This window comes from Dipodomys merriami, unplaced genomic scaffold, assembly GCF_024711535.1.
Source record: "Dipodomys merriami isolate MVZ:Mamm:240054 unplaced genomic scaffold, mDipMer1.0.p SCAF_11, whole genome shotgun sequence".
Lineage (NCBI taxonomy): Eukaryota > Metazoa > Chordata > Mammalia > Rodentia > Heteromyidae > Dipodomys > Dipodomys merriami.
This window is the reverse complement of record NW_027202382.1, coordinates 36,314,154-36,336,428: the sequence shown is the minus strand read 5'-3', so window position 1 is coordinate 36,336,428 and position 22,275 is coordinate 36,314,154. Positions and strand designations below refer to the sequence as shown.

General features: G+C 50.4%; 1 protein-coding gene and 1 non-coding gene across 7 annotated transcripts in view; one reads left to right on the top strand and one right to left on the bottom strand.

The window, feature by feature from the left end:
- The window catches only part of Dab2ip (DAB2 interacting protein), a 179,934-nt gene that overhangs the window by 77,981 nt on the left and 79,678 nt on the right, over positions 1-22,275 (bottom strand). For 5 of the 6 annotated variants that reach the window (XM_070012905.1, XM_070012953.1, XM_070012913.1 and 2 more), the window contains exon 2: positions 13,403-13,506. In XM_070012905.1, coding sequence (XP_069869006.1) covers positions 13,403-13,506 — 104 coding nt within the window. Of the gene's footprint in view, positions 1-13,402; positions 13,507-18,376; positions 18,493-22,275 lie in introns of those variants that run through there. The other variant, XM_070012921.1, reaches the window with a different exon arrangement.
- On the top strand, positions 18,344-18,423 carry Trnaa-ugc (transfer RNA alanine (anticodon UGC)). The gene has a single exon. It is a non-coding gene; the product is annotated as a tRNA-Ala (tRNA).

The window sequence follows — 22,275 nt, the reverse complement described above, 5'->3', positions numbered from 1 at the left end:
CAGACATGCTATTCCTTCACTCACCCATTCCGATCAATTCCAAGCCGTGATGATGATGATAAATGACCAGCTATTGAGCTCCTGTTCTACCAAGTCACTAGATCTGTGCATGCTCACTGTATACCTCCCACCCCAGGAAGGAAGCTGGGCCAGGAGGTCTGGTGAGTCCTTGTTGGAAGGACAAGAGCTTCAGCTTCAGAATATTTCAGGCTTTCAGGGCAGGAAGTAGAGGCTCAGAGAAATTAAGGCACTGGGACTCAGTGCCTGGTACTCAGGAGGCTGCCTGGGCAGGCTAGGGACCCCCCCACCCCGGCCATATATCAAACTGACAGCTCTTTCCCACACAGAACCCAGGCTGAAGAGAAGACACACTCTCTCCTTCAGTGGAAGACCTGTCCCCATGAGCAGCTAGCTGTGGACCCAGGGAACTAAAGGGAATCACTACAGAGCCCCAAGCTTGCATTCGGGCATCACTGTGGGAGACCTTTGTCACCCAAGTCCTCAGAGCTCCTGTTTCTCCCTCAGGGTGAAGCATGGAAGCCACGCCTGGCACATAGCAGGGCCTCCGTCAAAGGCAAGTTCCTTCCTCAACAGCTCCCACCTGTACAGCTGTGTGCTTTCCTTCCAGCCCTATCCTTATGGTATTCTGTCCTCCTACCACTGTACCTGCGGCACTCGGGGTGGGGGGTAGGTGGGCGTGGCATCCTTCTATCTCTCCTTAGGTCCCCAGTTCCCCACCCTGGGATCCCCAAGAAGTGCTGAGGATGAAGGCAGAACCCCAAGAGCCCTCCTCCAGCCCAGGACGGGCTCCTCCCATGGCAGTTTCCAAAGTCTAAACCCAAACAGAGAACCTGCGAAAAAGGAGGCTGTTTTGACAGACGTCTTTCTTAATATCTTTCTGGGGCTTTGTCCAAATGCCAAGAGAGCAGCTAAATAAACAGGAAAGCCAAGGGGGATGATCCCAGTAGCTAGATATTGCCACCTCTCAGTCTCCTAGAGGAGATGCTGGGCACACAGGCCGCCAGGCTGGCAGGGATAGGGGAAGGGGGCAGGAAGCAGGAGTTGTTCTGTCTCCTGGGTCCCAGAGTGAGGGTTACAAGGGCTCACAGAGAAGCTAGGCCAGTGCCTACATGGTACAAATGAGGCCTGGAAAACAGGCTGGGCAGCTGGACTTTCCTAGAGCAACCAAACAGAGCAGAGATAGGAGTGAGCACCCCTGTGCCTTGCAGCTCCAGCACCCATGCTTCTGGAATCTCTCAGGTTCACCACACCAGTGGGCTCATGCCTGTAATTCTAATGACTTAGGAGGTTGAGGTCTAAGGAAGGCAGGAAAGTCTGTGACACTCTTATCTCCAATTAAAGCCCAGAGTGGAACTGTGGCTCAAGTGGTAGAGCACAAGCCCAGAGCAAAAAAGCTAAAGGATAACCCAGATTCTCCCAGGCTCTCCACATGTCTTATCAGTCTATGATGGGAGGAGCTGAGCTGGGGAGAGAGGCAAGCTTTTTGCACACTGCTCCTTGATGAATCCATAATGTTGGAGCAGTTGCCTGGCCCAGGCTGCCTGGCACTCCGGCTTTACACATCCTTCATATGTGCCATTCCTTTTGCCTTCCTTCTCAGTTCCCGGGGCTCCACCTTCAGCAAGCTGCCTGTCTTTCCTGCCTGTCCGTCTGCCCTGGGCGGTAGGAACCATCAAAGGCAGCAGCTGAAGTTTATGCACTCCTGGTGGGATGCAGGCACTATGCCAGGGGAGGGGCGGGGAAGCACTCAAAGCCAGGATACCATTGGTGCCTTTCTGGTAAGCACCCACTCACAAGCCACTCTAAGTCCACAGATTCCCTTGCCAGTTTCTGTTGAACTTAGAAGACCTCAACATCCCTCTGGGCCAGGAAGAGGTAGCTAGCATTTGAGTCACATAGAGACCCAGTTCCTAAGCCATGAGGATCCAGGAAGGGGCTGGGACACTCAAAGTTGGCCCTGCCCTAAAATACTACCCAGAATCCCACATCTATACAAGGAAAAACCCACAGGACCAGAAACAGGGGAGATCAAGGACTGGCATGCATACAAATTAAAGGGTATGCCCATGGGCTGGGAAGGTGGCTCAGTGGTAGAGTGCTTGCTTTGCATGCATGAGGCCCTGGGTTCGATTCCTCAGCACCACATAAGCAGAAAAAGCCAGAAATAGCGCAAGCTGGAAGTGGCGCTGTGGCTCAAGTGGTAGAGTGCTTATCTTGAGCTGAAGAGCTGAGGGACAGCATCCAGGCCCAGAGTTCAGGTCCACAGTGACAAAAAAAAGGGTATGCCCACAAATAAAGACCCACAAGCAAGGCATACACATCTCCCCAACACCACCACTCCCACAGCGGGTGTGCACCCCCACATACCTATCAGTACATGCATGTACCACACATGCAAACATGTCCATTGATACGTATGTACATACGTGCACATTGATACACAATACCCAGTATGTATATGTAACATGCATACACACACCAATATGCACGTGACGCATGTGTATACAAAAGCACACATGTGCATTGATACTTGCATAATGTATGCATACACTGCACACCAATAGATGTGTAACACATGCACATGTACACATTGATACACACACATACACACTAATTAACCAATTACATTGAAATAAGCACACAGCTGTCTCTCAGCAGGCACCCATGAATCACTCAGGCCAGCCACACCAGAGCAGGAAGGGAAAATGGCCCAGAAGCTGAAAGAGAAAGCCAGGGCCCTAGAGCTAGAGGTCCAAGTAGAGCAAATCTTTCAATGCTGCTGCCAACACATAAGGGGCTCACTTTGGGGTGCCTCTGAGGACACCCTGTTTGCTTTGCTCACACACTGAAAGCTTTAGGGGTCCGTGAATGCGTGGCTTTCAGGTGGGAGACCTCTGTTCCCAACACACTACTCCCACCTCGAAAGTCAGCAGCCTCGGCAGACACCCCAGGAGAGTATGAATCTCTCTTCTCTACAAGAGAAGAGCAGAGCGGCCGCCACCACCATGCCAGTGATCAAATGTCTATGATAGTTTCTTCTCCTATCAAATGTGTTTGCAATGGCAGTATAATCAGTGCCCTTCCTTGCACACAGTGAATAATCACCTGCTATCGTTACATTTGTCAATATTTCCTCCCTCCCCACCCTCCGCCTCTCCGTCTTACCAATACCAGTGCCTGAACTCAGGACCTTGACATTCTCCCTTAGCTTTTTCACTCAGGGTTGGTGCTCTACCAACTTGAGTCTCTACCACTTGAGCCACACCTCTACACCCAGCTTTTTGCTGTTAATTGGGGATAAGATTCTCTTTGGGTTTGTCTTCCCTGGATGGCTTTGAACCTTGAACTTCAGATCTCAACCTTCTAAGTAGCCGAGATTACAGTCATGAGCCACACTAGTGCCTGATTTGTCAATGTTTGCCTTGCTCCCTTTGATCACCCGAGACTGGCCTGGCCATTATTAGTCAGAAGGGAAGTCCCCTGTGGCCCAGGAACCCTGCTCATCCTCCAGGTCCTCCCCTCATAGGCAGAGCCTCCACGATGCTCTCAGATAAAGCTAGACATAACAAATTTGTTTACACCTCCTACCTACAGTAGACTGTAATGCTCCAGGAAAGGGGAAATGGCAGCCTGGAATGTTTTCTGTAAATATTTCCTCTAAGAATTCATAAATATTGGTGATATAAAAGAAAAAGAAAATGTTTGGGGTGGCTTATTTGGCTTGTTTTTTGTTTGGTACTGGTCCTAGGGCTCTAACTCAGGGCCCAGATATTGTGTCCCTGAGCTTCTTTTGCTCAAGGCTAGTGCTCTATCACTTGAGCCACAGGTCCATTTTCAGCTTTTTTTGGTAGTTTAGTGGAGATAAGAATGTTACATCCAGGCACCAGTGGTTCACACCTGTAATCCTAGCTACTCGGGAGGATCTGAGGATCACCGTTCAAAGCCAGCCTGGGCGGGAAGGTCTGGAGACTCTTATCTCCAATTAATCATCCAAAAACCAGAAGTGACCAGAGTTCAAGCCCCATGACCGACCAAGAAAAAAAAAAAGTTGCAAACTTCCCTACCTGGGCTGATTTTAAACCACGATCCTCAGATCTCAGCCTTCTGAGTAGCTAGCGTGAACCACCAGTGTCCAGCTTCGGTGTGGCTTTCTAAAGGGCTACACGTGGCACACAGTCTGGGTGGGCTTGCTGGGGGAAATGGTCATCGAGGGCATCTTTCAGAAACAATGACCAGTGAACCAGAAAGAAGATGAGCTTGCTGAGATGAGCAGGGCAGAGCAATCGCAAAGAACAATCCAAGATCACTCACAGCCCAGACAAAGGTTTGGCATAGGGTGATGGTGAACCCTCCAATCTGGGAGTTATGGGAGGACCTTTGGGTTCCCCATGACCCCTCTCTCCAGAATGAGGGCATATAGGCAAGGGGCCCTCCGGGAGCCCTGTGACTCTACAGAAGGAAGGCAAGAGGAGGAGTAAAGGGAAAAGGGTGAGAATATCAAGGGCCTCTCGTACTTGTCAATGTCCAGGACTGAGCAGGGATCCACAGAGAATCCACTGTGCATGCTTTTTTGCTTTTTTCTTTTCTGTTTTTGCCAGTCCTGGGGCTTGAACCCTTGGCTTGCACTGTCCCTGAGCTTCTTTTGCTCAAGGCTAACACTCTACCACTTGAGCCACAGCACTACGTCCAGCTTTTACTGAGGAATTGAACCCAGGGCTTTATGCATGCTAGGCAAGCACCCTACCACTGAGCCACATCCCCAGCCCAGGATGTGCACTCTTAAGGCCTTAGCCTGGATATGACAACCCAGAGCAGGCAGGGTGTGACTCAATGCAGGCTAGCAACACTGGCCCAGAGGCTTGGAGACCACAAACAGCACCCTGGCTCTTCTAGTTCCAGGCTGGCTGAGGGCTGGGGGTGGTGTAACTTTAGGGAAACTATTCCATCAGGCTTCCTGGTGGAAGGAATCTCCTCTTCCTCCCTCTGCAGCCCTCCAGGCCCTGAGATGAGGTCCAACTATCTGGCCAGTCTCCCTGGGTGACTCTGACCTGAAATTTCCCCATCTTGTGCTCCAAGCATCTTGCTGCAGCTGCACAGCCCACACCATATTAGAGATTTCCAGAGCTTATTCATTGTATAACCAGGGACAGAAGAGGTTCAGACAGGGAAAACAACTTCCATGGGGCCACACAGCCCAGAAGTAGCCTAGCAGACTTCAACCCAGGGAGGCTGAAGCTATAGCTCTTACCTAATTCTACCACTGGGTAAGGAAGCACTGAGCAAGCACTTCGGCCTCTCTTGACTCAGTTTCCTCATCTGCACAATGAGGAAATGATCTACCTGGCTCATCTCCAAATCCTTCCCAGCTTGGGCATGCCTTCCCAATGATTCATTAGCAGGTGACAAGAATGCAGAGGGACCTTCCAGGCAGCCCAGCAGACAGGACCAGCCCCGGAAGACCAAGGCAGGAAAGAGGTATTATCCTGTTTTCTCTGGATCAAGAACCACCAGGGAACACCAGAATGCCAGGGAGCCCCCACCTGAGGATGAGTAAATCTGTATAGGAAGAGGGGTGGTGGCACTCTATAAATCCCTGAGTGAGCAGCGTTGTTAAACACAGTCTTCACTACGCAAAAACACAGTTAGGGAAGAGTTTATACACTACACTACGCTCCTCCCAGGCCATTGAGTGTGTGCAGGCCAGATTCACCCAGGAGTCCTGGAGTCAGGTTCTGACAGCCCATGGAGCAGAGTCAAAGTTAACATCCCTGACTCTGGTGTCATTGCTGGGGGGCTTTAGGAGGGGGTGGGGATCAGAGGCTCTTTGAGGGTATGGGTAGAGTGGGGGAGAGATGGAGGAGAATGCTGAAGATGCATTCATAAACCAGCCTGTTGCATTGGAAACCCCTTGCTATAACTAGATAGATAGATAGATAGATAGATAGATAGATAGATAGATAGATAGATAGATAGATAGATAGATAGATAGATAGATAGATAGATAGAGTCTTCCACTGAAGGCAAAAACAAACAAATAGCTCTTGCCCCTGGATAGGTCACCATAGGCTGGTGAGAGCATTAAGGGCAGTGTCTTTGGGAAAGGACATGCACACAGGCATTCTGTGCCCTGGGGAGGGGACACCTGCCAGGGGGCTTCCTGAGAGAGGGAGGAATCCCAGGATGACAGCAAAAAAGTTGCAGAGGCATACACACGGGGAATTCTGTGCAGAAGGACCAACCTCTCCCAAAGCTTTGGGGCTGGGTTACCCAGTCCCCAGCCCAGTAGGGCCATCTAAGGCCCTGGGAGGTAGGAGAATAACAATCCTAGTTCACTGGAGACGCCGTTGAAGTCCTTCCACAGGGAAAGTTACTCTCAGGAAAAGTTACTCATGGACAATGTAGAGACTTGTGTGAGAAGCAGGTGGCACTGCCTCTCCCTCCACAGAGGACCTCCCACCCTGGAAACAATTCTCATCCCAGAACTCCCATATCAAGTCTGCAAGCCAACCCCAAGGCCACCTAATCACATGGTTTCCACAGCATAAGAAAGTGGGGCCTGGGGTTGGTAGTGCATGCCTATAGCCTAGCTACTCAGGAGGCTGAGATCTGAGGATCACGGTTCAAAGCCAGCCCAGGCAGCACCCTGAGACTCTTATCTCCAATTAATCACCAGAAAACCACAAGTAGAGCTGTAGCTCAAAGTGGCACAGCACTATCCTTGAGCAGAAGAGCTCAAGGATAGCACCCAGGCCCTGAGATCAAGCCCCACAACTGACATTAAATTTTAGAATGAATGAAAGAAAGAAAAAAGAAAGAAAGAAAGGAAGGAAGGAAAGAAGGAAGGAAGGAAGGAAGGAAGGAAGAAAGAAAGAAAGAAAGAAAGAAAGAAAGAAAGAAAGAAAGAAAGAAAGGAAGGAAGGAAGGAAGGAAGGAAGGAAGGAAGGAAGGAAGGAAGGAAGGAAGGAAGGAAGAAAGAAAGAAAGAAAGAAAGAAAGAAAGAAAGAAAGAAAGAAAGAAAGAAGAAAAGCAAAAGAAAGAGGGAAAAGAAAGGCATGTGCACCTTGCTCACCACATCCAGGATCCTGGTCCCCCTAAAGAGGGGAGGGACTACACTGGCCACAGGCCAGGATGCAAAGTGGGAAGAGGGAGGAGTCATCTCCTAGTCTGGATGTCCTGCAGACACTTGACACTTGGGACTAGAAAGAAGGGGCTACAGAAGATAAGGCAGGGAGAGGGAAGCCCAGGGGCACGTGGCAGCCGTGGCCTCTATTGGCTGTGTGACCCATCCAAGCTCTCTACCTCCTTTTTCTAGGGGCTCAACACTCTTCTTTTTAAGGAAAAAACAATGCTGTCTAGGTGAGACTGGCTGCGTGCAAAGGGCCAGACTCTGTGGGGACTTCCTCAGCCACTTGGGGGCTAGAACAAGGGACCTGTAGGCCATCAAAGATGACAGTGATCGAGTGTGTGTTGGCCCCAGTTTGATGACCCCAGTGCAGCAACTCTGCCTGGTAGCTCACTTGCCAGCCCCCACCCTTTGCCCCTCCTCCTGATGGAGTCTGTCCTGGCCCCAGACCTCTAATTCCTCCTATAAGTGTCCCCTTTAAGAGGTATAGCTCTCTGGTCAAGCCCAGCCCAGCCAGCTCAGCCATCCATGCTGGGCCCAGCTGTCACCAGCTTCCAGATGCTCGCTGATCTGGGTTGTTGTCATTGCCCAGTGGCAGGCTCCGGGCTTGTTTAGTTCAGCAGGTTTCCTATGGCACACAAACCCCTGGACCTCCCTCTCCCCAGGAGTAGCCACCCGGGAGTCCACTCGCTGCCCTCTGCTGCCCCCAACTGGTGGGAAGCCATGCTGCACAGACACCTCAATCTCTGTTCATCTGTACCGTGTAGCCAAGTCCCTCTCTACCTCCTGGAGCCAGAGCTGAGCCTCGTCCAGGGGTGATACTGCTCTGGGTGTGGAGTGCAGAGAAGAGGGGTTTATTCCCATTACCTAGGGCTTGAGACAAAGTGTGGGTAGGGAGTGCCCCCAATACAAGAATGAAGGGAAGGGGGCAGGGGTGTGGCGGGTATTGAGCCCCCCACCGCTGTCCTGGGCCATTTACAGATGGAGAAAAGGAGGTTCACGGCAAAGAAACTTGAGTGAGAAGGAAGCAGTGGCCAAGACTCAAGTCTGGCTCCTTCCCAAGTAGATTTCTGGGAAGAGCCAGCATGGTCCCCCCCCTCCCCAGGACCCAGAACAGATAGGATGTAGTAAGAAGGCCAGGCAAGCCATCTGTGCTCATGTACCTGTGTTTGGGTTGGTGTGGAAGAAAGACAGCTTAAACATGGGAGGGGGCAGGAGTCAAGAGAGGGCTGAGCAGCTGGAAATTCCCAGTCTATACCCCAAAAGGCCTCCTTACCTGTCACCCCTTGGGGCTTCTACATCCCACAGGGGAAAATTCAAGGCTTTAGAGTCCCATACCCTCCCCCCCACCCCCGCGACTACCCACCCCCTGCAAAAAAAAAATGTTATCAATTTTTTTCTCCTGCATGCCCCCAATCCATCTAAACTCCATTCACACTGGATCATTAGTTGATTCCTATTCATTGGGGTTTTCCTATCATTAAAATATTTTTCTCCTTTTGTTCCTGGAAAAAAAAAAACACCCCGATGCATTCCTCGAAACTTGGCCACCTCCTAGCTACTCAGTTCAAAGCCAGCCTGGGCAGGAAAATCCATGAGACTCTTATCTCCAATTAGCTACCAGAAAACCAGAAGGGGCACTGTGACTCAATGTGGTAGAGTGCTAGCCTTGAGCAAAAGAGCTCAGGGACAGCGCTCAGACCCTGAGTTCAAGCCCCATGACCAAAAAAAAAAAAAAAAAAAAAAAAAAGCCTGAGCCTGGTCCCAAAGGTCTCATCTGTAGAAGAAGTTCTCCTCCATCCTCCTAAACTAGTGATCTCGGTTTAGGGTTGTCAGTGGACCCAGGGCCTGTGTACTGGCTCAGGAGAACCACATAGGATGTGCCCAACCAAGCACCCAGAACTGAGCTGTCAGAAAGAAGCCAAGACCCACTTCTAGAAGTATCTGCAATCAACCTGGTGCTGAGTTTATCCACAGCTTTTGCCAGCCCCCTGAGCCTTCCCCTTTGACACCTCTCCTTCTCCATCTTGCAAAAAATAGCCCTGAGACCTAATTTCAGCTAAACCTTCAAACACCACTTTCCCCTTTCAGCTTTCTGAGGAAGAATCAATCGGCTGCCAAGTTTCACAGCGCCTTTGCCCATCTCCTGAACCCCTGGCCCTGCCAGCATTCTGCCAGGGCTCTTCAAGGTCAATGAGGGCAAAGGAAGGGAAGCAGACAGACTGAGCCCATCCCAGAGAGGCTGGACAAGGAGGCCTGGTAGAGCAAACATCTTCCCACAGACTAACTGCCTGGAGAGGGGTGGGCGTGGTCTAGCAAATAGTCTGAAGCCCCACCTGCTGCCCCCTCCTCCTAGGAGACACCAGGTCTGAGAACACAGACCTGGATGTGAATCCTCAAGTCTAAAAGCTGAGAAAGTAAGCTCCCAGCCCCTCATCCCAGGAACCCCTACTGCCTTTAGGGGTACATGCCAGTCTCTGGCACTGTTGTTGGTCCTAGGGAAACCAAGGCCTCCCTCCCACACTGGTATGAAACCCTGCAAGGCTTCAATGCTTTTGCTTGACCTGGAAACTCTTTCTCTTAGCTTCCAAAGCAGACATTTAATCACCTGCTGAATACCCAAACCATATGTTGCCTTACAAGGCCCATTCCCTTGGTTTTCTTGTTTTCTTTTTTCTCTTTTTGGTCAGTCATGGGGCTTGAACTTAGGGATGGGCTGTGTCCTTGAGTTCTTTTGCTCAAGTCTAGCACTTCCAGGTTTTCCAGTGGTTAACTGGAGACAAGAGTCTCAGACTTTCCTGCCCAGGCTGGCTTTGAAGTGGGATCCTTAGATCTCAGACTCTTGAGTAGCTAGGACTTTTCCAAAAAGATAAACTGAGGCCTATCTCATGGGCTTCAAAAGGCAGCATGGGGCCAGCCCTAAGTCACAGCTGCCCTATGGTCTGGCCTAGGTTGAAACCAACACAGCAGAGCTGAGGGCCCTGGGGTGCAGACAACACAGGCCCGGTAATTACCTCCAGCTGGATGTGGCCTCTGCCCACCCAGTCCCTCTCCCCGCTCCAGCCTCAGTTTCCATGGAGCTGGAAAACAGAAGGAGACCTCAAGGCAATGACATACAGTTGCCTGTGGGGCGTCTGTGTGAGCAGTGGTGACATCCCTGTTACCTGGGAACGCAATGGCGGAAACAGTGGTAAGTATTCTCAATTTCCTGTGCTGTCTTCGCTGCCTCCCCCAGGCAAAACCAAGTTCCCCGGGCCCCCTCCAGGTCTACACGGAGGAAGCAGCCATCAGCGGAGAACAAGGATGTGAGCACAAGCATAGGGCTGCCACAGCTCAGAGTCGGCTGTGGGCTGGGCAGGGCCCGGCGTGGGGAGAGAGGCTTTGAGCCCTGTACAGGGTCTGTGTGCCGAACCAGGCACGCTTGACTTTCCCCAAAAACATTGTCCTCTGATCTACACTCATCTCTCCTCAGATCTTTACTGGTCTGGAACCAGAAAATAGAACCCAAAGCCAGGCATTGGTGGCTCATGCTTATGATCCTAGCTACTCAGGAGGCTGAGATCTGAGGATCGTGGTTCCAAGCCAGCACAGGCAGGAAAATCCACGAGGCTCTTCTCTCCAATTAACCAGCAAAAAAGCCAGAAGTGGAACACTGCCTCAAGTAGTAGAGTGCCAGCCTTGTGAGAAAAAGGATCAGCACCTAGGTCCTGAGTTCAAGCCCCAGTACTGGCACCAAAATATCAACATAAAGCACCCCCCCACACCCCAAAACCAGGACACAGACAATTGTAGTGAATTTTATCTGTTAAGTACCTACTCTGGGACACGAGACCCAGAGAGGCTGAGTGACTAACACAGCCACGCAGCTCATGAAAGAACCAGGAGTTGAACCCAGATCCCACGACTGAGTGAAGGCCGGGACAGACTCTCTACTCATTTCCTTAACAACTACACACAGAGAAAGGACCAAAGTTCCCAGAGAAAGACAAAAAACTGATCATAGCTGAATGTCCTGTCTATGTGACACCAGGAAAATGGCTTTCCTTCTCTGGTCTGAACCTCGGTTTCCTCAGCTATAAAATGGAAGCACCTCAAGGTGGCCATGAAGAGTGGGGAGACTCCCTCTTCATCGTCATAGTTCCCCCCCCATCCCCCAGCAGCAGTACCCCCTGTGAACAGGCTCGCTTCCCTACAGATTCTATCCAGACAGGTAGGCCTGAGTTGGACCTCAGGTGCGGAGGCTGGAGGATGACTCTGATCCACAGGTGGCTTCCGCCCCAGGAAAACAGAACGAAGACAGCCTGACAGGAAAGATGCCAAGCCCCGCTGACAATTACCAAGCTGCGAATTACAGCAGTTTTCGAGGTGTGATGGCACTCGCCTTAGAGCGGCATGGAAAGAAGCCAGTAGAGGAAGGGACGCTGCTGGAGACGCCCCTCTCCCCAAGCCCTCAGGAAGCTGCGATTCTGCCCTGGGGTCTAAGATACACCCTGCCACCCCCGGCACCTTCAGGTCCCAAGGATAGCCCCACCACACAGTGCAGCGTGGGTGAATGCATCCCCTGCCCTGCTACACGATTTATCTTGTCATCCTTCCCTGGGGCCCGGAACGCTGACCCTGCTTGAAGTAGTCCTGGAGCCCAGAGAAGACAAGAAGTAGCTTCTGCTCCATGAGACAGGAATGGGTTAACCCTGATGGCACATACAGAGGCAAGCAGGTTCACGCCTGCAATCCTAGCTTCTCAGGATGCTGAGATGGGAAGATCATGGTTCAAAGCCAACCTAGGCAGGAAAGTCCAGGGGACTCTAATCTCCGACTGACCACTAAAAAGCTAGAAGCATCACCATGGCTCAAGTGGTAGAGCACTAGCCTTGAGCACAAAAGTGTAGAGACAACACATGGGCCTTGAGTTCAAGCCCCAAGACTGCACAAAAAAGAAAAGAAAAATGCAGAGGTTCAGGCTCTGCCTGACAGAGCTCCAGACCTCATTTATGCCAAAGAGGACAATGCGCATCCCTGGTAGGGGAAGCCCTGGCCCCTTAGCCTGATGCCTGAGGCCCCACCCAGCCTCACCACCTACCCTGGCGCCAGGTTCAGACTGCACCTGCACAGCTCATACACCCCAATGCCAAGTGTGTAGCCACACCTGCGCAACCATAGCTCCCCTACCTGCACCCCCCCACCCCTGCCTACTTCCACTGGCCCCTCTCTCACTCATTGGGGAAGTCACTCCCAGCTCCCCAGAAACCCTTGAGCCACAGCACCCAGACCTAAGCTCTCCATCTCCTCTACCCTGTAGATGGCCTCTGCTAGCCCACCACAGGGCTGGCTCCTGTTCTCACTCTACATACATCGCTGCCAGGCCACACCACCTCGGAGAAGCCCTCCTGGATTTTTCCATCATAGCAGCCCTTTGCACCAACATAAAGGGAGCTCATAGGGGTTTCCTTGAACTTGTAAGGGCCTTGTCCACGCTGGGCTCTCTCTGCCAGCTCCTTCCGCTCAGCCCATGCCTAGAATGGTGCCAGGCATGCAGTAGGCTTGCGGTGAACTTCCTGAGTGAATGAAAGCCCTGGATGGAGGAAGACACAGTATTATTTGCCGAAGGAGAGAGAGGGAGAGAAAGAGAGGCAGACATTCTTGGTTACTAGGTTCTGTTTCCATAAAGTATGTAGATCTGTAATAAAATTTTTAAAAATAATATGTGCATGAGTTGCCCAAATTTAATAGCTACAACATATATGCTGTTTTGTCAATTCGAAGGCGTTGTTCAGTCGGAGAATACAGAATTATTTTCCTTTTCCAATTTCCCAACCAAGACAGAATTAAATTAGGACACGCCGGGGGCTGTTCAAGATGTGGATATACAGAAACAAAAGCTGAGTAGAAGGGTGGATAAAGCTCAGGGTGTGTGCGCATGTGTGCACACACACACACACACACACACACACACACACACACACAGGGAAGTGCACCACACTGACCTAGCCTCTTTTCTTCCCAGGCCTGGCAGCTCTCAGGGCTGTCCTCCATCTGTTCCCCACCCCCTCCCTCAAAGGATGGGCCCCTCATGTGGACCCGGGGGTGGGGCTGAGCCCCAGAGAACAGTGGGCACAGCTAAGGGGTCTGATACCTAGAGTAAGAGAAGCTGGCTGGGCGCTCTCCCGGTCGGTGAGGCTCCAGGAAGGGGGGCCGCGGGGTCACAGAGCAGCACCCCGGGCCGAGTGATGGTGGCGATGGTGACGCAGAGATAGTTACCGTGACCCGGAACGGGGTAGCAGCCGAGGGCTCCATGCTGGGGCTCTTCTCTGAGAGGCTGCCGGGCAGGCTGCGCCGGGAGCCTGGCCTTTCTTGGGGTGACTCTGTTAAAAGAAGGACAAAGAGAGGGTGAGCAAATTCAATCGCTCTGATAGAGGAACCCTTATCTTCCTGCCACCCCTCATCCACACTTGTAAGCCTAACTATTCAGAAGCTGATCAAGAGGATCGAGCCAGTTAGCAAGACTCGGTCTCTACAGAAAAAGCTGCATGTGGTGGCACGTGCCTGACATCCCAGAGACTACAGGAAGCAATAAACAGCAAGGTTGAGGTACAGGTGTACACGTGGGAGAAAAAAAAGTAAAGCCTTGCTGGGTGCCAGTAGCTCACACCTGTAATTCCAGCTATTCAGGAGTCAGAGATCTGAGGATCGGGGTTCAAAGCCAGGCAGGAAAGTCCATGAAACTCTTTTTTTTCTTCTATATTCATTCATTCATCCATCCATCCATTCATTGAGTGCCAGTCCTGAGTACTGTCCCTCAGTTTTTGTGCTCAAGGCTATTGTTTTACCACTTTGAGCTACAGCTCCACTTCCAGCTTTTTTTGGAGATAAGTCTCACAAACGTTCCTGCCCAGGATGGCTTGAAACCACAATCCTCAGATCTCAGCCCCCTGAGTATCTAGGATTACAGGCATGAGCCATAGATAAGTGGCCAGTACATGAGACACTTATCTCCAATTTACCACAAAAAAAGCTGGAAGTAGAGCTATAGATCAAGTGGTAGAGTGCTAGTCTTGACCAAAAAAACCTCAATGACACCACCCATGCCCTGGGTTCAAATCCCCAGGACTAGCACCAAAAAAAAAAAAAAAAGTGAGGCTCAATCTCAATAAAGTGACATAAACTCAATACAGAAGGGGAACTATTCTAACAGTCCACCTATAAGAAATATCTAGAACAAGCCAAGCGCTGGTGGCTCATGCCTGTAATTCTAGCTACTCAAAAGGCTGAGATCTGAGGATCATAATGGTTCAAAGCCAGCCCAGGGAAGGAAAGTCAGTGAGATTCTCATCTCCCATAAACTACTCAGAAAAGGCTGGAAGAGGTGCTGTGGCTCAAGTGGGTAGAGTGCTAGCCTTGAGCAGAAGCAGCTCAAAGATAGCACTCAGGCCCTGAGTTCAAGCCCCAGGACCAGCAAAAAAGAAGTGTCTCAATGGTTTTTTCCGCCAGGCTGGATTTGAACCGTGCTCCTCCATCTCAGTTGCCTAAGTAGCTAGGAATAAGTAGCTAGGCGTGAGTCACCAGCACTGGACCACTGACTTTTAATCCATACCAAGTTGTCCAAAGGCTTTGAAGCCTGGGAAGCAAACAGACATAGCTCTGGTTGGTAACAAAGGTGGGGGAGGGGAGAGCAGCCATAGCTTCCCAGGAGTTTTCTTTTTATTTGTTTGTTTGTTTGTTTTTTGTTAGTCATGAGGCTTGAACTCAGGGCCTGGGCACTAGCCCTGAGCTCTTTTGCTCAAGGCTAGCACTCTACCACTTTGAGCCACAGTTCTACTTCCAGTTTTTGAGTGGTTGGTTGGAGATGAGAGTCTCATGGAGACTTTTCTGCCCAGACTGGATGGAAGGGAGATCGTCAGATCTCAGCCTCCTGAATAGCTAGGATTACGGGTGTGAGCCACTGGGCCCTGGCTTCCCACAAGTGTTTAAAATAGGAAATATCCAGATTCATAAATGATGACAGCTTCTATGAAACAGCCAGGTCTGTGGATACCTACTTAAGACTTGAGTCAGTCACCCTAGGCCACTCTGCTGCCTCTTTTCCTGCTCTGGGGGGGGGGGGGGGGAGGAGGTAGTCCTTCTTCAAGGACACCCACTAACCTGACCACCAACATGCCCTGAAGGAGACACTTACTGGCTGCCCCCTCCCCCAAACTCTCAGAGAGAGTGGGGGGAGAGAGGAAGACTGCAGAACTCCTGACGCCCACACCAGAGCGGAGTGGGCACTGCACACATTCACCTCCAGGCAGATGCTACAGTGTGCATGCAGCATGGAAATATAAGCATAACCACAGGAAAACAGACATGGCTGCTCACAGGAGCAGATTCGCAGAAGGCAGGACAGGCTCCTAGGGCCATATGGCCAGTTGGACGGGAGGGGAGAGAGGGTTCCCAGAAACATGAAAGAGCAGAGCTGAGCCCCTCTCCCAACCAGGACAGGCTCCATTCCTGAGCCTTGGCTGAGGCCCAGGCAGGCAAAGTCACCTATTCAATTCTAGCCCCCCTCCTCCACAAAAACCTCTAACTAGACACTCCCCACCCAGTAACAACTACCAATTGCGTGTGTGTGCGTGTATGTGTGCGTGCATGCCCCAGTACTGGGGCTTGAACCCAAGGGCTCATCCCTTTGTTTTTTTGTAGGTGTTGTTGGGTTTTTGGGGGCTTGGGGTTTTTTTTTTTGTTGGTCATGGGGCTTGAACTCGGCTTGGGCACTGTCCCCGTGCTCTTCAGCTCAAGGCCAGCGTTCTACCACTTGAGCCACAGCGCCACTTCCAGTTTTCTAGTGGTTTATTGGAGATAAGAGCCTCATGGACTTTCCTGCCTGGGCTGGCTTTGAACCACGATCCTCAGATCTCAGCCTCCTAAGCAGTTAGGATTACAGGCATGAGCTACCAGTGCCCAACTATCCCTTAGCTTTGATGGCTCAAGGCTAGTGCTCTGTGACTTTAGCCAGAGCTCCATTTCCAGATTCATGGTCTTTGCTTTCCCAGGGCTGACTTTGAACTGCGATTCTCAGATCCCAGCTTCCGGAGGAGCTAGGATTACAGGCATGAGCCACTGGTACCCATCAGTCACCTGGCTTGCTTCCTTGCCAGATTTCTGCTTGGAACTTTCCCTCCCCTCCCCCACCATCTCTGCAGACGCCCACTGTGTGGGGAGGTTTCCCTAGGAAATCTCTTCCCACGCTTCCCTAGCTGCTGTCATCTCTTTCCCACACCCCCCAGCATCCACTGCGCTCCGTGCATGTCACCTCCACCTGCTCTGTGACAGCACACATCATGCCCACCTCTGGGTCCTGCCTGTGTGCACAGCCCTGTACCCAGCCAAGTGGGTATTGGTAAATCTATTTTACCAGGTAGAAACTGAAGCTGGGGTAGCAGTCACTAGCTCAAAGACACACAGAGAGTGAGTGGTGGCAAAGGATTGGAGGACCAGATTGTGTTGGGACCCAGAATCCTTGGCTCCCCTGGGTCCTGATGCCCACCAAGTATTCAAGTATTCTCTCAGGTATATAGTAGGGTTGGGGAAGGGGACAAAGGGTGAGCCACATAGCATCAGGCATAGTCACAAGCTAGCCCACCTCTAAGCCCACTGGGACCCTTAGATGCAGGCCTCCCAATGGCACCCAGTCTAGGACTGCTTCCCTCAGTCTGCTTCCCTAGCCAATCAATTCCACGGTGCCCGCCACAAGGCAGGATGCCCCATCTTATTGTGTGTCTGTGTGCATGCACACCAGTACTGTGACTTGAACTCAGGACCTCTCAGTCTTGTTTCACTTTTTTTATTCCAGGCTGTCATTTTACCACTTGGGCCAGAGCTCTATTTCTGGCTTTTTGCTGATTAACTTGAGATAAGAGCCTCATGGATTTTTCTGCCCAGGCTGGCTTTAAACCTTAATCCTCAGATTTCAGCCTTCTGAGTACCTAGGTTTACAGCCAAGAGCCACCAGCTCCCAGCTCCCCCACCACCACCCCTCAGCAGACCACTCTTCCTAGCCCCGGGGCACTGTGGGCTCCTGCCTCATGACAGGAAGGTGAGTGTCTGCTCCACATCCCCATCCTGAGCCAAGCACCCAACAGGGCCGGGTCAAGGTTTGATACACTGAGCATCCAATTCCACTAACGCTGCAGCTGTGGAAGCTGATCAGCAGAATCAGGCCTCCAATGGAGCTCCTGGGATTTCCAGGACAACAGGGGCTGCTGACAAACTCCAAGGCACCATCCCCTCATCTCAAGATGTGCATGAGCACACCTGCACGCACACACACACACACACACACACACACACACACACAGAGCCACAGTTTTACCTCCCCTACTGCACAGGTGGCTTCTCACAGCTCCAGGCAACAGACATGTGGGGTGACACGGCTGGACACAGGTCCCCGGGGAGGCTGCATGACACCCTCCCCCCAAAGACTGACAATCTCCAGGAACTGCTCCTGCCTCCTAGGTCTCAGCCAGGAGGTCCATCTACTATTTTACAGATGATAAAACTGAGGCCAAACAACTGACATGATCTGACACTGATCAAGAAGCATTGTGGGCGACATGCCTCTGATCATACAAAATAATAGTGATCAAAATGAACTCTGGGACATGGGAATAAGTTTTTTTCTTTATTATTGTGTTTGTTTTCTTTATGTCTTCTTTGTTCATTTATTGATCATGTGGGGGTGGGGGCAAGAAGGGACACAGAAATGGAGGGACAAAGGGTGAACATATGGCGTAATGGTGCTCACTAGGCACAATGTTGAAAAATGAACTATACACCTTGTGGGTAGGGATGGGAGGGAAAAACTGGGAGAGAAGGAGGGAAGCAGTGACACTGTCAAAAAAGAAGAAATACAGGCCAGGTACAGTGGCTCACACCTGTAATCCTAGCTACTCAGGAGGCTGAGATCTGAGGATCATGGGTAAAAGCCAGCCTGGGCAGGAAACTCCTTGAGACTCTTACCTCCAATAAACCACTAGAAAACCAGATGTGGCGCTGTGGCTCAAGTGGTAGAGCACTCACCTTGAACTGAAGAGCTTTCAAGCCCAGAGTTCAAGCCCCATGACTGACAAAACAAAAAGAGAGAGAGAGAGAGAGAGAGAGAGAGAGAGAGAGAGAGAGAGAGAGAGAGAGAGAGAGAGAGAGAGAGAGAGAGAGAGAGAGAAAGCTGGAAAGGTAGCTCAGTGGTAGAGCACTTGCCTTGCATGCATGAGGCCCTGGGTTCAATTCCCAGCCTCACACAAGCAGAAAAAGCTGGATGTGGCACTGTGGTTCAAGTGGTAGAACACTAGCCTTGATCTGAAGAGCTGAGGGACAGCACCCAGGCCCCGAGTTCAGGCCCTACGACCAACAACAACAAAATAATAATAATAATAATAATAATAATAATAATAATAATAATAATAATAATAACATTCTAAAAAGAGAGAAATATACTCTTTACCTGACTTATGTAACTGTAACCCCTTTGTACATCACCTTTATAACAATTAAAAAAAGAAAAAAGTCACATTGTATGAATCAACTGGTTTGTTGGATTAAAACCCTTTTGTACCATTTCTTAAAGATAATTTATATATATATATATATATAACTGAGGCCAGAGAAAAAGGGAGCTTATCCAATCCTCCCCCAAGCCAACAGGTCAGCAGCCAAGTGTTTCTTGGGGCTTCCAGATCGTGTTCAACTTGTATTCAGAAGCTAAAATTGGCTGTGGTCCAATTTCAGGAGTCTGAGCTAGGAAGAGCTCAGGAGTTCTGAGCCAGCCTCAGCCAACAGTCTAAGACCTGCCTCACAAAGAAAGAAGCCTCTGGAATATGGGCAGCCAGCAAGGAAGCTGCAGGACAGGTGGGATCATAGACACTCTGCTGTGAAACACAGCCTCACAGCTCAGGCCCAGGTCAAAGCCCATTGCCTTTGTGGACCAGTACCAACCAAGCTTCTGGATTCTGTGCTTTCCTGGGGCTTAGCCATGGATAGGCCCTGGCAGGAGAGGAAGGAGAGGTGCTGGGGCTGACTGTCTTTCTCCATGGAAGGGGCCAGCCTCCGGGGCCCTCTCCTTGGCAGTACCACAGTCCTTTGCTCTTACCTCTTCCTCCCCTGCCCTCCCTCCCTCCCTCCCTCCCTCTCTCTCTCTCTCTCTCTCTCTCTCTCTCTTCTTGGTCTCTCTCTTTTTCTTGCGTGCTGTATCTGAGCTCTTTTGCTCAAGGCTAGCACTCTACCACTTGGAGCCACAGGGCCACTTCTGATTTTCTGGTGATTAGCTGGAGAAGAGTCTCATAGACTTTTCTGCCCAGGCTGGCTTTGACCCATGATCTTCACATCTCAGCCTCCTGAGTAGATAGGGTTAGAGACATGAGCCACCAGTGCCTGGCTTCTTTGCTCCTCTTAAGGGCCTCTACAGAAGAGCCCTGACTGTGCCCACTGCCTGTGCTGCCCAGCACCTTCCATAACTTTGTCCATAGTCCTTCTGTGACTCAAATCAGCCTGTTCTGGGCAATGTCTGCTCCCAGAGGGACCCCAGTATGTTCCAGCAAGACAGATCTCTGCTCCTGGTGACACCACCAACAGGGGTAACATGAATGGTCACATTAAAGCTATTGGGTCTCCTGACCCAATAGCTCAAAAGGCTCCCCAAGGAATTGATGGCTTGCTACAAGCTCTATCCATACTAATAACTGATTTTTGGGTTCTGGACTAATGTCTCCGATCTTCTTTTTTTTGCCGGTCATGGGGCCTGAACTCTGGGTCTGGGCGCTGTTCCTCAGCTCTTTAGCTCAAGGCTAGAGCTCTACCACTGGAGCCACAGCGCCATTTCCGCTTTTTCTGTTCATGTGGTGCTGAGGAATCGAACCCAGGGCCTCATGCATGCAAGGCAAGCGCTCTACCACTGAGCCACCTTCCCAGCCCAATCTTCTTTTTTTTTAAAGCACATATTAGCTATACAATGGGGAGAATCTCATTTATCAATCTTTTTTCCTGACAGGAATCTTCTTAGATTCTTTTTTGTCCTGGAACTCCTCATAAAATTTCAATACACACAATCTTTTATAGACTACTCATAAATTGGGTGTTATGCAAAAAATAAAGTAATAGTTTTTTTGTTTTTTGTTTTTTTTTTTTTTTTGTCAGTCGTGGGGCTTGAACTCTGGGCCTGAGCGCTGTCCCTCAGCTCTTCAGCTCAAGGCTAGCACTCTACCACTTGAGCTACAGCGCCACTTCCGGTTTTCTGGTGATTTATTGGAGATAGGAGTCTCACAGTCTCTCCTGCCCGGGCTGGCTTTGAACCGCAATCCTCAGATCTCAGCCTCCTGAGTAGCTAGGATTACAGGCGTGAGCCACCAGCGCCCAGCTTAAAGTAATAGTTTTTTCCAAGCCCTATTCCTGAAATCAAACTTTTGGCCAACTAGGGGCAATATAGCCCCCACTGAGAATGAAGAGCATGAAGATGGAGACTAGATTTAAACCTGACTCTGCTATGTAACTCCAGGGCAACGCCTGTCAGTCTCTGGTCTCCCGACTGATCAATCATCAAACCAGTGAGTCAGGGAATATGATGTCTCCGCACTTGACTCCTCCCTCAAAAAATATAATAAGTATGTAAATAAAAATAAACATCTATATTTTTCCCAGTAAAAAGAAGCAGGGAGCTACTGCCTCAATCTCCTACCCAGCCATCCTAACCCTTCCTCTGACTCTGGGGACTAACTCAGTGCCCTGAACCCAAGCCTCGGACCTAACAGAATAGCTTTCGCCCAGTCAGACAGGGAGACCCTGAGAGGTTTGAGCCACACAGATGTCACCAGCAGAGGTACCAGAGAGGTTGAGTGAATCTACCAAGATCGCACAGAGTGAAAATGGCACCTCTAGAAAATTCCAGGGGAAGGGAGACTCAATGACCCTATATGAGTCTCCCCTAGACCTATAAGTAAGGTTCAGGCTCACCCCCATTATGTGATATTTCCCCAATGCTAACAAAACCAGACCCTGGGGTCAGTTCTTTCCACCAGGAGATGGGAAGAATCTCCATTGTACCAGTAAGACCAGCCTGTCTTCCTTATTCTCAGAAGCCACCACCAGAGAAATGCATTTGAACCTTCATACGTCTGCAAAATAAATAAATAAAATAAAATAAAATCTGTTTCATTCAAATGCTGCTGGCTTGGTTGCCAGGGATACCACCTAATCATGAAGGATGACTGTTTCTTGTTCCCATGGAAACACGGTGGGCCTGAGGAACATCCTGTAATTTCAGACAAGACACCAAATTTCAGTTGTCAGGTTGCACTGCCCAGTTCTTCCTGTTTGAAGGAGGAGGGAGGGCAGTGATCTCACATGCAGACCGGCAAGGATGCAGAAGGAGCAAGTGCTGGGCCGGGAAAGGGGAAGGGACGTCACAGCAACCGGGAAAACTCAAACCCAAACTACCAGAGGCCATCACACACCTTTTGGATAGGTTTAAGACCAATCTGAAATTTAAAAATAAAATTTTAGCCGGGCGCTGGTGGCTCACGCCTGTAATCCTAGCTACTCAGGAGGCTGAGATATGAGGATCTCGGTTCAAAGCCAGCCCGGGCAGGAGAGACCGTGAGACTCCTATCTCCAATAAACCACCAGAAAACCGGAAGTGGCGCTGTAGCTCAAGTGGTAGAGCGCTCGCCTTGAGCTGAAGAGCTGAGGGACAGCACCCAGGCCCAGAGTTCAAGCCCCACGAGCGACAAAAAAAATAAAATAAAATAAAAATTTTAATAATTAAAAAGCTAGTGGTTCATTCCTATAAATCTAGCTACTCAGGAGGCTGAGATCTAAGGATCACAGTTCAAAAGCCAGCCCAGGCAGAAAAAGTCCATGATTCTAATCTCCAATTAACCACCAAAAAGTCCAAAGTGGAGCTGTGGCTCAAGTGGCAGAGTATTCACCTTGAATGAAAAAGCTCAGGGCCAGTGCCCAGACCTTGAGTTCAAGTTCTAGTATGGACGGACATACACACACACACACACACACACACACACACACACACACACACACACACACACACACACACACACACACACACACACACGAAAAAAAACCAGTAACAACAAAAAGCAGAATGCATA